The sequence below is a fragment of the Centruroides vittatus genome, unplaced genomic scaffold (genome assembly GCF_030686945.1).
Source record: "Centruroides vittatus isolate TY-2023 unplaced genomic scaffold, ASM3068694v2 scaffold_654, whole genome shotgun sequence".
NCBI lineage: Eukaryota > Metazoa > Arthropoda > Arachnida > Scorpiones > Buthidae > Centruroides > Centruroides vittatus.
In genome coordinates, this window is record NW_027122714.1 from 196,199 (window position 1) to 210,484 (window position 14,286).

Sequence of the window (14,286 nt, forward strand, 5' to 3'; positions counted from 1 at the left end):
CTTGCAGTTCGTGACAGCTAAGTGTCAACTTTCCCACCTAACTGTTGATAGTTGAAGGAGGATGTTTACAATAAATTCCCATCGAAAAATGAAAGTCTCCTTTCATTTTACAAAAATTTTCCCGCCAAATCCGTGGTCTCACATTTGTATATAATTTTATATTGAGGAATTTTATATATTTAAGTTGAAATTTTAAAATTATTGAATTTTTATTAAAAAACTTTAATTTTATCTCCATTATTGTCATCCTATGTTAATGGAAAATGCATATCAAAACACACTTAAATAAAGAAGAAATTTTTAATTTATTTAAGTTAAAATATATGCTCTCCACATTAAATTAGTAGTGTCTTGCCTCTGTACTGTACATCATACTTCCCTGCTAGCAAGAGTCATGCTAGTCATCTAACTCCTTTCAAGAGAAAATTTTGAATTGAAATCATGTAATTTCTGGTCTGGACCAGAAGTTCATATATAGTTAATCAGGGCCTCCTGTCCCTAAGGTTTCCATATCTGGTCTCGATTTTCACCTATTTAACTCCATTCTCAAGATTAAGGAAGGATGGACAGACAGAAGACAGTGGGAATTTATAGGTCTACAATTTTTTCAAATTGCAGCCAAATATTTAAAGCAAACCAGTTAATTTTCTAATTAGTATTCAAATTGTTGTCATTACCTGTGTAAGTTTATATTCATATATTATTGCAAAATTAATAATTGTGTATGAAAGTAGAATTAGATTATGAACCAAGAAAAACTTCAAAACTCTTCAGTGTGTTATGAAAAATCTTTAGATTGACTAACAGAAACTAGTGGCAATACAAGAGAAATAACAATCAAATGTTAAAAGATCCACATACAAATATAAATTGGTTTTTCTCTGGTAGAAATATATCCTACTTAAAAGCTGTGAAGTTACATTTTGCATATATTAAAAAAACTGAATCTGTTCTGAACAACTATTCTAAAAAACTTCAAGGACAGTCATGCATGAGATACATTTATCTCTTGCATGACTGTCCTTGAGGTTCTCTTTATTGCATGATAGCATTACCAATAACTTATAAACCTAAATTATCACAACCAAAAAAGCAAGAACTCTATTATCAACAAAAAACTAACAGTTGTGAAAAATTTCTTACCGTTACAGCTACAAGACATGTAAAAGAATAATTCCATACAAAAATATAAAATTACAGCAGTGTATTCATTATTCAAAATAATTGGGGCAGGACTCTCTCATATAATTGATCACAATTGATAAAAAAAGATTAAAAAATAAATAGGCCTCCTCTTAAATAAAGTAAAAATATTAATTCTAAAATAATAGTAAAAGAAGTTAATATATAAAAACTTCATAATTTCTGGAATTAGTACTCTTGGAAGTTGATTTCAGTTAATCAACACACTACTATACTCACAAATCTCCATTCATATCAGAATTATTATTTACATCTAAATACTTAAAAAAATATTTCTGTTAAATGGTTAAATGTAACTGAGCTAACTACGGTAAATTTGGACCATCATTAGTCGCCTTGAAATTCATATTTTAGTGTTAAAAAATAGTTACAGAGAGTTCTCTTTTTATGCAATTTTAATGTTATGTAAATCCATATTCAACATTTACACTTTATTTACATGAAAAAAATTAGTTATTCTTTATGGAAAATAAATTATCTGATTGCACAAGTCACTAAGTCCAATTTCCTCCACAAAGCAAATCAAGAAAAGCATTAGGATGACCTCAGTAATATGGCTTGGATAAAGTCAATTCCTACTTAGGTCAAAGAAAAATTTTATTTTAGTTACTTTTTATTAAATAATTACAAAATTTGCTTTTTTTCTCCTCGCGCCCTCTATCGGTCCGAATCAGCATATTGCTGACGGGCGTCACAGTTTAAATTTAATTAATTAATGAATTAATATTTGAAAAAACTGTATTAACATCAAGTGTCATCCGCTACAAGTTTAAAAAAATGTATTTGAACTTGAGTAGATGAATAAAAAGTATTTTATTAACAATTGAAAATTTGAACAATATATATAGGGAGAGTGTGAACTAATAGTAGGAATTTAATAAAATCTGATTTTATCTTTAGCTGAAATGCATAATAAAATATTCTAACAGTTATAAGATGAAAATGACGACAATATAGAAGCAGCATATGTAGTAAGATCAAAAAATTCTTAGCCTGACTTACTTCACACATGCACAGAAAGGAAGCTCTATATTGAAAAATCCAGCAATGAGCTGCTTAACATACTACTACTAAAAAACTGGGAAAACTTGATATAAAGCTACACAGAACCGAAGAACCAGCAAAGACACACAATTCCCCCCCCTTTTTTTTGCTGGTTATTTGATTCTTTGTAGCTTTGTATTAAGTTTCTTAATTTTCCCAGCAACATTTGGTGGCACCATCTGTTATATTTTATTAGATAAAACTTTTTATATTTTTAACTATTATAAAAGGACAAAAAAAATTAATTATGAGTGTAGGGATAAGTTTTGTAAAAAATTGTAATTGCTAATAATAAATACAATCATCCTTAAGTCTACTCTACTTAAGATACCCATGATCCCTTTTATCTCCCCATCCCTTGACCTTTAATCACAAAAATTTAATAGCATCGATCCCCTAATACACAAATCTCCATGCAAAGTTTCAGAAATTTTTGACAAAAGTACAGGAATTAAGTTTCAAAGAGGATGAACAAAATTGTGCCATAGACACACACTGACATCCACACATGTAGAAAAAGCCACCAAATTTTTTTGCATTTTATGACATTTCAAGATCCCGAGTCCAAAATGAAATTTTGGAAAGTACTTTCCCTCCATTATAAATAACAGTCGCAATACAGTAAAACCCCTCTAATTCGTCACCTTTGGGACTGAGGGTATGGTCGAAGCACAAAAAAGGTTGGATTATCAGAAAAAAGTAAAATAAACAATCTTTCAACTCAAGAATGACTGTATTGTTTCTCTACAGTAAAAACATTGCAATGAATCGCACAAAAGCTGTTATTATTAATGAAATAGAGCAATACTGTATGTATTTACTACATATTGTACACTGTAACGAACACAGAAGAATGCGACAGGCAGTGAGTCACTGACGAGTCAAGACAAGTTTCTCGACTCCGACCACGATCAGATTAACCGGAGCAATGGACTAGCCGAGGGCGGACTAGAGGGTTCTACTGTAGTAAAAGTAATGTCTTTTATTTATTTGACACTTCTTATTTGGGAAAAGAACTTTTGGACCTTACTACATAAACCTCTATCATAAATTAATTTCTGTCAAGCCTTCAGTTTATACACTGCTGTCCAGAGAAAATGCAACATCAGAAAGACTTATAAGATAGACCTGAAATTTGACACAAGGGTTATTTATCATGAGATGTGCAAATGAATAAAAATTCAGATGCACATGCAAAGAGGATGCATGTACAATTGAGGTTTAAATCCAAATTGGATGATATAAAAGAGGGTTAAAACACCTATTAGTAGAGTGGAATGACTGGAATATAATTTAAGACTTTTGATTGGACACACTCCAATCAAAAGCCTTAAATTACATTCCAGTAAGTTTTAATTCGAAAAAGATTATTTTGATTAACGAATAATACAGACCTGAACAAGATCTCCAATTACAGATTGAAAACATTAGATGAAAAAATCTTTTTTGAATTAAATCTTACTGGAATATAATTTAACGCTTTTGATTGAAGTTGATATAAAAGAGGGTAGTAAAAAGCAAATCTAGATCAATGTATTGGTAAAGCTAATTGTTATTGCATAGCCAGTTCATAACCATGCCTCGTTGCAGAGTGAGACATGTTATGAACAACTGATGGACTTTGAAAGGAACACTAGTTACATATTTCCATATTTGATAAATTTTGGTCCTTTCCCTTCTCTGTCACGTGACTTTTTACTCTGATACTATATAAGTACAGTTTTTTTGTGTTAGCTCATCATTGTTTTTGCTGCTGCTGTTGATTTCGAGTATAGTAGTTCTTTTTTACAATTGTGTTAAAACAGTGCTATGGATAAAACTAATTTTCATTTGCTTTCATCTTCGGAGATAGCAGAGATGATCGAAGATGATGATAATGTTTTTTCTTCAGAGGAAGAGGATGATATTTTGGAGCAGCGAGAATCGGACTCTGAATCTGAACAAGATTGTTCAGACCTAGACGAGGCTAGTACTTCTGGTTCATTTTTTATGGGTAAAGACCGTGTAACTAGGTGGAATAAGGAAATGCCGCTTCAAACTCAAAGGAGAGGAAAAGAAAATATTATAACTCATTTGCCTGGCTCAAATGGAAGAGCAAAGTTCGTCAAAACACCTTCGAAATGCTGAAAGTTATTTTTTGATGACGATATATTAAATCCTATTGTCGAAAATACAAATAAGTATATAGAGAGAATAAAAGAAAAATTTAGCCGCGAACGTGATGCAATCTCAACAAATGTTTGTGAAATAACAGCTTTTATAGGAATATTGTTTGCATGCATGGTGATAAAATTAAATAAAGTAAATTTACGAGATATTTGGACCTCTGATGGTTTCGGAATAGAAATTATAAAACCTGTGATGTCAGAGAAAAGATTTAGTTTTCTAATATGAGCATTAAGATTTGACGATAAAGCAACTAGAAATGACCATTGTAATACTGACAAACTGGCTGCAGTGCAAGATTTTTTTGAGAAATTTGTTACTAATTGCCAAAGGAATTATTGCCCATCGGAATATTTAACTATAGACGAGATGTTGAAAGCATTTAGGGGCAGGTGCCAATTCCGGCAATATATTAAAAGCAAGCCGTCAAAATATGGGATAAAAATTTTTGCATTGACAGATTCAAGGACATTTTATAGTAGCAACTTAGAAGTATATGAGGAAGTGCAACCGCAAAGCCAATATTTTATAAGTAATTCTCCTAAAGATGTTGTGTTAAGTTTATGTAAACCTGTAGCAGGCTCTGGAAGGAATATAACATTTCATAATTGGTTTACAAGTTACGAACTGGCATTAAAATTATTAGACATTAAGCTGACGTCAGTCGGTACTTTAAAAAAATAAAATAAAAGAGAAATACTGCCAGAGTTCATTAGTTCGAGAAACAGAACTATATTCAGTAGCATCTTTGGATTCCAAAAAAGTATACTTTAGTTTCACTCTCTCCCAAAAAAAACATAAAGTAACTCTCTTACTATCAACTTTATACCACAACAATAGCATTGATTTTTCAATCCACGAAAAAAAACAAACCCGAAATCGTAACATTTTACAATCTTACAAAGGGAGGCGTCAACGTTGTTGACAAACTGGCATCACGTTATAATTGCGCAAGATACTGCCGACGCTGGCCCCTTGTTATTTTTTATAGTTTGCTAAATATTTTGGCCGTAAATTCTCATGTCATTTATTATCTGAATAATAAACTTCCACAAAATCAACGCAGAAGACACTTCATGAAACTGCTATCGATCGAACTAATGACTCCGCAATTAAAATTAAGTGCACAAAAAGAAACTTTACCCAGAAACATTAGGACGGCAGCCCTTCAATTCTCTAAGTTGCAACATGAAACATCAGAATCGGAATTGGAATCAACAACAGCATCAACAGGGACATCATCGACATCAACATCAGTAGCATCCATATCTGCAGCATCAACATCCGCATCATCAACATCACGGAAGCGATCATCCTGTTCTGATTGCAGTTATAAAAAGGGCAGAAAGATGACAAATCAGCATTTTCGATGTAATAAATACATTTGTGGTGAGCACTCATATACTTTATGTAAGTCATGTATAGAAAGTTCAGAAAGTACAATAGAATTAGAAAGTTAACACTATATGAATGTATTCATTTTTTATATTACCTATTTTCCTGTATTTCTTTTATTTTCTGGGTTAGGCATAAGGGGTTGCTTTCACGGACTCGCCAACAGGACCTTTTGGATAGAGTATCCAACAAATGAACGACATTTATTGATGTATATATCAATAAAAGTTGTTCATTTGTTGAATACTGCATCCAAAAGGTCCTGTCTGCTAAATCAGTGAAAGCAACCTTGTATGCCTAACCCAGAAAATAAAAAATTAACTTTTTTGCACATGCTAATTATAAATCTTGCAATACAAGATGTACAGTACATAAAGTTTTAGCATTGTATAATGTAAAATATAATAAAATAAAAAAAATGAATAATATTTAAATGTATAAATAAATAATATAATTTTTTTGTATTACCAATTTATGTTGTTTATCTTAATTATAATTTATATAAATCTTGTATTAAAAGTAGAACAGATGTAAAACATTTTGGTATTGTATAAACATATTTTTTTCTATTATATTTTTGTTCTGTTTTTTATTTTTTAAATATAGTCAGTAATTAATATATATTATTCCTATATAAATTTATTAATTATAATAAACATACACTATCTAATATTACATTAAAATAACTCTCTCTAATTAACATCTGAAATGAAGAAGTAATTGAATCGAGTCCCACCGCCATCTTAAGTAACGCACAACAGTAATTAATTGATTCTGAGTGTGTTGCATTGCATCAATTTAAAAAATTTATAAAAATTAAAATTATAAATATGTTTACAAAATAATTGACTATATCTGTTTGCAATAGTACCGTAAAACAAACTGTACTTATAGTTTAGCATTTCCAATAACATTCAATTAATTTTTGAATTTTATTATATTTTACATATATAAATCAAAGAAAAAAATATAAATGCATAAAACTTAATAAAAAAAATATCTGCAACTTCATAACACAGATAAATATGAGAATCCATCAAAAAAAAGATAGATAGTAATAATTAAAATCGAGAAAAAAAATAAAATTTTCAAGGTAAGGTAATTTCTGTGGTAAAATGAGAGGTAAGCAATCACGTGACGCCCGTCTCCCCATCTTCTGTAACCAAAACAGACGAGGTTGAAATAAAAGCATAATCAGTAGAAGTAAAAACAAACATTGGTGCGTGTCTAGAGCAATAAACTTGTACGGGAGTGGAGATGAAACACGACACTTTGAAATTTACGCTATTTACCTTCTAATATTAAAAAATTAGAATCATCAATAAATTATGATAAAATTAAAACTTTTTGACTGAATTCGACTACAAACATATCAAAAAACTGGATTAAAGTAAAAATACCCGTTTTTCGACGCTAAATTTTTATTAATTAATTTTTTAAATTGGTGCCTAATTGACTGAGGGCGTATGATTTCTATTTCACTGCGCACGCGCGTGACGATGAGTTAACCTGAGAGACGTCCGAGCTGGTATCAAACTTCGATCTGGTTACTACCATGATAAATATCACCACAGAATGTGGGTGTGGTCACTCTTAGCTTCATTTCTCCCCATAGACCTTACTGGCATGGGTGTCCCTACCAGGAGCTTGTGCTCCAGCCTGCATTGCTCTATGGATCAGTAAAATTACTGGGCTCTCCCACCACAACCAGGTGGTGACCACAGGGGAGAGATTATTATTATTATATGAAGAAGTTTTTGAATTTCTAAATATTAATTTGTGTAAATTTGTTTAGAATTTATTTATTACTTATTCATAAATAATAATAAGTAACTATTAATATTTCAAATCAATTGAAATTAAAATTTTTATTATTCTTTATAAATATTTCAAAACTATTATTTTCCAATTAAACATGATAAAATATTCCTGAATAACCTGATTCTAATCAGAGGTCAATAGCATACCCCCACTAAATTTCTGTAAGGACATTATGTTAAAACACATCTGTTATCAATTGTAATGTATTTATTAATTTTTCATTCTTTACAAATCATAAACATCAATCCAATTAAGACATTGCAATGAAATTTATATATATAATAAGTTTAAATTAAATAACTATACTTCATCAGGTACTAATCTGCATAAAATTATTTTAAAGCATTTTTCGTTTCATATTTTATATTGCTGTATTACATGATTAAAAATTGAACTCTTCTTTTGTCATCTACTCAAATTGTAATGATCATGATAAACACACTTAATAAAAAATTAAAAAAAATAAATTTATTTAAAATTCAAATTAATCTAAAGTTTATTTTATTTTTCCTTTTATCTTTTATCTTAATCAGGGCCGGATTTACCAATCTAGAGGCCCTGGGCACAAATTCGGTGGGGGTCCCCCCTTTAAGAGTAGGCAAATTTGATGATTTAGAAAATTTACACAAAATACTGTACTTTCAATTAGATTTGAACTAGGAAGTTGTAAATTTCATTTTAAAATAAGGTTATTGTAAACATACATATATTTTATTGTGTAAAACTAATTATTTTAATTTAACTGAAAAATACCTATGTGAATTTTTTTCCCGAAATTTTCCGATGTTTCATAGACTTTTTCCCGGGTTCGGTTTCTCTGCCTGTTGCCCTCATGATTAGGCCACACTAGGCTGTCGCAATAATAGAAAAAACAATTATGTTTAAACATAATTTTTTTTTAGTTTTGTGGGGGCCCTGGGCACAGGCCCCAAATGCCCTTATGTAAATCCGGCCCTGATCTTAATGAATACAAAGAAAGCAAAGCATTTGTATCTTCTATAGATTTATGATAAATTAAGTAATATGACTACTACTTTTGACAAAAATATCAATTTTAAATTATTCTCTTTGACTTCTGTACTATAAATTTAATCAAAGTGCATTCCGTTAGGGGATCGTTACCTGATGAAGAACCATTAGATTCGAAAACATTTGTAACTACTTTGTTGTGGATGATACACACACCAGTAAAAGGCATTTAGATACGTGAAACTTTACTCTTCTCCGGTGTAGATATTCTACCATCTTTCGAATAAATTTAATATTTTTTTAAAGTAAAAATCTTTTAACTATATTTATATTGATGAAACATTTAAAATTTTATAAGTTCCTTAAATGAAAAATTATATGCTTATAAGTATTTCGCTAGATCAGGGTTCCCCCAAACCTGGCCTGCGAGGTCAGTTCATCTGACCCATCGCCGCACTGTACCACAAATGAGCTAAAACATAATTATTTATATGGAAATATCACAGATTGTAGATGAAGTTACTGTGGAAAAAATTAAAATAAGTGTAAGTAAAAATGCCAGAATTGGTCCAATCTGATATTTGCATTTGACAGTAATATAAATTTTAGGAAAATCAGTGAAATTAAGAATTTGGCAACTTTTTGCCACTGGATATCAGAGCGTTTTTTGTGTAATTACCTGCAACGAAGTTTCTTAGAAAAGCTTGCTGCAGTGATCATATTTGTGTATTAGTAAATAAATATGTTAGTTTTCTTTCTTTTTTGTGTATTCTGTATACTGTATTGAACAAAATGGTTATGCAGCCCACACTCATCATTCTCTCAGTTATCTGGCCCACCGTGAAAAAGTTTGGTGATCCCTGCTCTAGATCTTTATCATTAATTAATAATACTCTATCAAGCATAGGAAATGAATTTACTGATATTTTAACTGAGGACTTTTTAGCATTTCTTATTAGTCCAAAAATTAGCCTTCCATTATATATAAATAGGAAACTAACTTTGTTCTTAGAAGAAACAACTTTAAATGTCTTTAATAAATTTAATTCCTATCACACATAGATTTGGCAATATACAAAATTAATTATATAAACATTATCAAATCACATATAGGATGTTTTTTGCATCATAAAACATAAAAACAAAATCTAGAAAAAAAAATTGCATTTCAGCTAATTACCAAAATAAAATATTGACCTTATATATATTTACTTAATAAGATGATTTAGTGTTAAAAAAAATCAAAAGCAAAAGCAATATTCATCATTTTAATTTATTAGAAATGATCTGGTATATTTTTCAATAACTTTATTATATTAATCTTTTAAGGATAAGATTGTAAAAAATTAATTATACTTATAAAATAAGCTTTCTGAAAATAAATTATAATAATTTTATGACTATGTAAAGTAAATTTTTGTTTAGAAATCGAAACATTGTTTTATTAAGTATTTTTGAGGGACTGTATATTTCCACAGATAAGATGAGGTATAAATTTTCGTCAAAGCTTTATAGTTTTAGCATATATCTGTCCTATAAGATGACCCCCAAACTATCAAAGGCCTACGAATTTAGTTTAGATCAGTGATCATCATCTGGATAATAATACTGTATAGCATATATGGAATTATGTCCTATTTGTAATTTTTCGAATGAACAAATTTTATTTTCTTACATCTGGCAGCACTGCCTTGTGATTGTTGCAAACATTCACACTGATTCGGGCATTTGGGTAATGACCTTGACTATTCAAAAAAACATCAAATGGGCTATTCTATTTTGTGGTCATACCCTACTCTATACTAGTAAATAATTACAGTTTGTCTGTTTTTTCCTCAGTAGCTCAATAAACATAACTTTTAATATTTATTTTGTTCTAGTATTGTTTTTATTGTTACATAATTCAATCTAATTTTTTTTGTATCTGTCCTATAAGACAACCCTGGATTTTGGGGACCTTTTTTTTATGATTCAACTATTGTCTTATCTACGGAAATATACAGTATTTGTCATCAGAAATCTGCCTTTTCAAAAATCTAAATTAACTAACATAAAACATCTTTTGAATTACATTTAACAGAGAAAGCATGGAATAAATACTAAAATTTACAAGATTAATAGCTAGACTTAAAAAAAAAAACCAAAGTTTAACAAATTAAATTAGCTTCTTCAATACTTATATTCAAAAGAAGCTCTTTCCCTTTTATATGGCACAAAATATATAATTAGTAACTGTTGTTTAAATAGTATGTCATAAAACAGAAAAAATATACAGAAAACAAGTTTTCTTCCCAGTGCTTTAAATTTGAAATAAGCATTTTTTTATACAATACGTAAAAACAAGGGCATAGCTAGACCAATTATTGTATAGATGACACTAGCAAATGGTAAGACAGCCTTACCGAGGGTTTGGGACTACAGAGTACCCAGGAAAGAAAGTCTGGGGCCTGCTCCGAAAACATTTTGAAATATAACATATTATTATTAAATAACTATGTACAGAATGGTATGCAAATATTCAGAATTTAAATGTTAAGAATTGATCATTTATATTTTTTAGATCAACATATAAAAAAAATTTTTTCATACAGAACAACGAACAGATGTGGCTAGATCACCCCAAGCTCCTTCAAACTACAATCCTATGTATAGAGTAAAAACATTTTTAATTTAAAAAAAGATTTGCTATACGTGTTTTTATATGATATATATAAAATTTTAAATAATTGTGTTTAATCAATAAAACATAATGTATATGAAACATGCAATGCCATAATGTTGCAAATTCCAAAATAAAAACACTACTTTTCAGGAGAGATAAACACTTCTAGTAAATGAATTCCTTCAGGAATTTATTTTTATTTTACAATAAAATAGTAAACTCACTAGGTTACAAATTCTCCAGAATAACAAAATGATGCAAACATGAGTCGTAACATTCTAAGTGCCAAAAGTCACATGATTTACACTCCGGCACTTATAACTTTATGGCTTGCACATAAATTCAACTTCAAAATACAGCAACTTATAGCATCGCTATTGCCACAATTTTTTTGCAGCAGAAAACTTTGAATTTAGAGTTCATTTCATCAATAAAACATATTTAGAGAAAAATGGCATCGCACGCTTTGTATATATAATTATTGTATAATTGCATGAACTAATCTTAAAAATAAAAATAGGAACATTTTATTCATCCTGTTTTCAATACGCAACAAGTTAAAATGACATTTCTATAATAATAATAATAATAATCTATTAATCTGTTTATATAATGTTCACTGACCCCATCTTGTAATATGTTTACCTGATTTAAATTCTTTCAAAGTTGATGCAATTAGTGTATATATTTAATTAAGTATGTGTTTTATATAAAATTTGTGTATTTTATTAAGAAATTAAATATATTATGCTTAATAATTGTCATATTTGTTCAGTGTGTAATATGCAATTCATGCATCCATATGGAGAAGTAAAACCCTTCTTACAAATTTTTTGTAATAAGTTTTACTTCTCAATCTGAGATTAAAATCGCAATATCAGAGACAAACAAAATATAAATTAAATTAATTTATATTAAGTTAAATCCAATTAATATTTCATTATATTCGATTTATTCATTTTAGTTCACTAAGCCTTTTCTTACATTCCCAACTGAAGGTAATAAAAAAAAAACAAAAAAATCATTTTAAAACTCACCGCTTCGTCCTCTGCCATTTTTTAAAATGTAACTTCTATAAATTAACTTTCGATTTTTATGTAAAAGCTTAAACTAAAATTCTGTACAGATCCGTAATTAATAATTTTCCATCACAAGTAACTCCAGACGAGGATTGCATCAGACATTCTCCAGAATTGAAAGAAAGTGCATCCTAGTGAGTAATGATTAAAAAATTTTCACCAATAATTATATTTTTTAAAATAATTAATAAATAATATCGAATTATTAATTAAATGTTTGTTATATAAATTAATATATTATAAATAGGTATAATTAATTAATTTAAGATTTAAATATGCCATTTTAAAAGCTTACGCATACGGGTAGGTATACTTTTTTTAAAACTCTTTCCGCTCTGTGGGCACTAAGAGGGCCTCTTTAAAAAAGCCCATTATGGGTTTGGCCAGGCCCACAATGGAGCGGCCGGGTGGTGATGGACGGGGCCCGAAATATCCGGACGGACCATTCCCGAAAAATTCCTTCCGAAACGAACCCGGTTTCCCCCAGAGCGGTAGGCTGACACCTTGACCGTTCGGCCATCCGGCCTATAGGGGTAAATATACTGTTATGAAACTGAGAAATACAGATGTTTGATGTTCGTTATTATTAGCGAGGTTGAGGCCAAAGTTTTAAACGCGAAAACGTGTACGTCGGACGTTCAGCGCTGCTTTCCTGTAAGCCTAGAAGTTTAACAATGGTGTTTAGAATGTCAGTGGAATCATGCTCGACATTCCAAACACCATTGTCAAACTTCTAGACTTACAGGAAAGCGGCGCCGAACGTCCCACGTACACGTTTCCGCATTTAAAACTTCGGCCTCAATCTCGCAATTATTTCGTATTCCTTATTTAATTTGTGCAGAAAAATAAACGGTTTTTCTACTATATTTTTGCACTGTGTGTCTTTTTTCATAATAACAATTGCACCTATCTGTATATCATTTGATATAACTCAATAAAAGTGGCACCTCTATAAGTTTTTGTATTATTTTGATAATTACTGTATGTGTTATATTTAAAGAAGACTAAATAGATTAATTTTAGTAATACAAATTTGAATTGCTTTTATATGTTAAGTCATAAGGAATCAAGAGATAGGTAGATATCAAAAGCAATGAATAATTTTATTAAATAATACAAAAGAAAACAAAAATTTTGAGTAAGAGATTGAAAATTCAGCAGAAAAATCTTGAGATTAAAAAAATTTAAGAAGGAAAGTCTACATATTCTGTAGAATAACTTTTATAATATACTGTATAATTTTAAATATTTTGATGAAAATAATGAACAATAGTCATCTTTTAAAGCTACAATATAAACATTGAATATTGGACAAAAGACAAATTTTCCGTTCAAGAAACGAACAGTAGCAAATTTTGTTTGTAATAAATTAATTCTGACTGTGGTGTATTTACACCGATTGCGTTCCATCACGTGATTCAGTGACATCACAATCGACCGTAAATTAGAATTATGCTTGGGTGCGTTCTTTTATTCCTCCACGTAACTCCGCGCGAGCGACATCCGTTTAAAAATTCCTGCGGAACGCGTTCCTAAATTCCGGTGGGAGTGCGCACCGTCGAACGGCAAAAACGGCCGTTTGTAGCAGTAGTTTACGGTGGAAAGCAAAATGGCGTCCTCCATGGCTCAGATAGTTTCGTTTCGGGGTCCATTATATGGTTTTATGAATGAAAATTTAGAAGTTGTGAAAGCGCAAGTTAGTTGTTACAATAATGTAGATATTATAGATATTGGGTGCGTTCTTTTATTCCTCCACGTAACTCCGCGCGAGCGACATCCGTTTAAAAATTCCTGCGGAACGCGTTCCTAAATTCCGGTGGGAGTGCGCACCGTCGAACGGCAAAAACGGCCGTTTGTAGCAGTAGTTTACGGTGGAAAGCAAAATGGCGTCCTCCATGGCTCAGATAGTTTCGTTTCGGGGTCCATTATGTGGTTTTATGAATGAAA

General features: G+C 30.2%; 1 protein-coding gene across 1 annotated transcript in view; it reads right to left on the reverse strand.

The window, feature by feature from the left end:
- The window catches only part of eIF2beta (eukaryotic translation initiation factor 2 subunit beta), a 28,084-nt gene extending 15,624 nt beyond the window's left edge, over positions 1–12,460 (reverse strand). The window contains exon 1 of the mRNA XM_067287763.1: positions 12,298–12,460. Coding sequence (XP_067143864.1) covers positions 12,298–12,315 — 18 coding nt within the window. The 5' untranslated portion in view covers positions 12,316–12,460. The remainder of the gene's footprint in view (positions 1–12,297) is intronic.
- Positions 12,461–14,286: the final 1,826 nt, after the last annotated feature.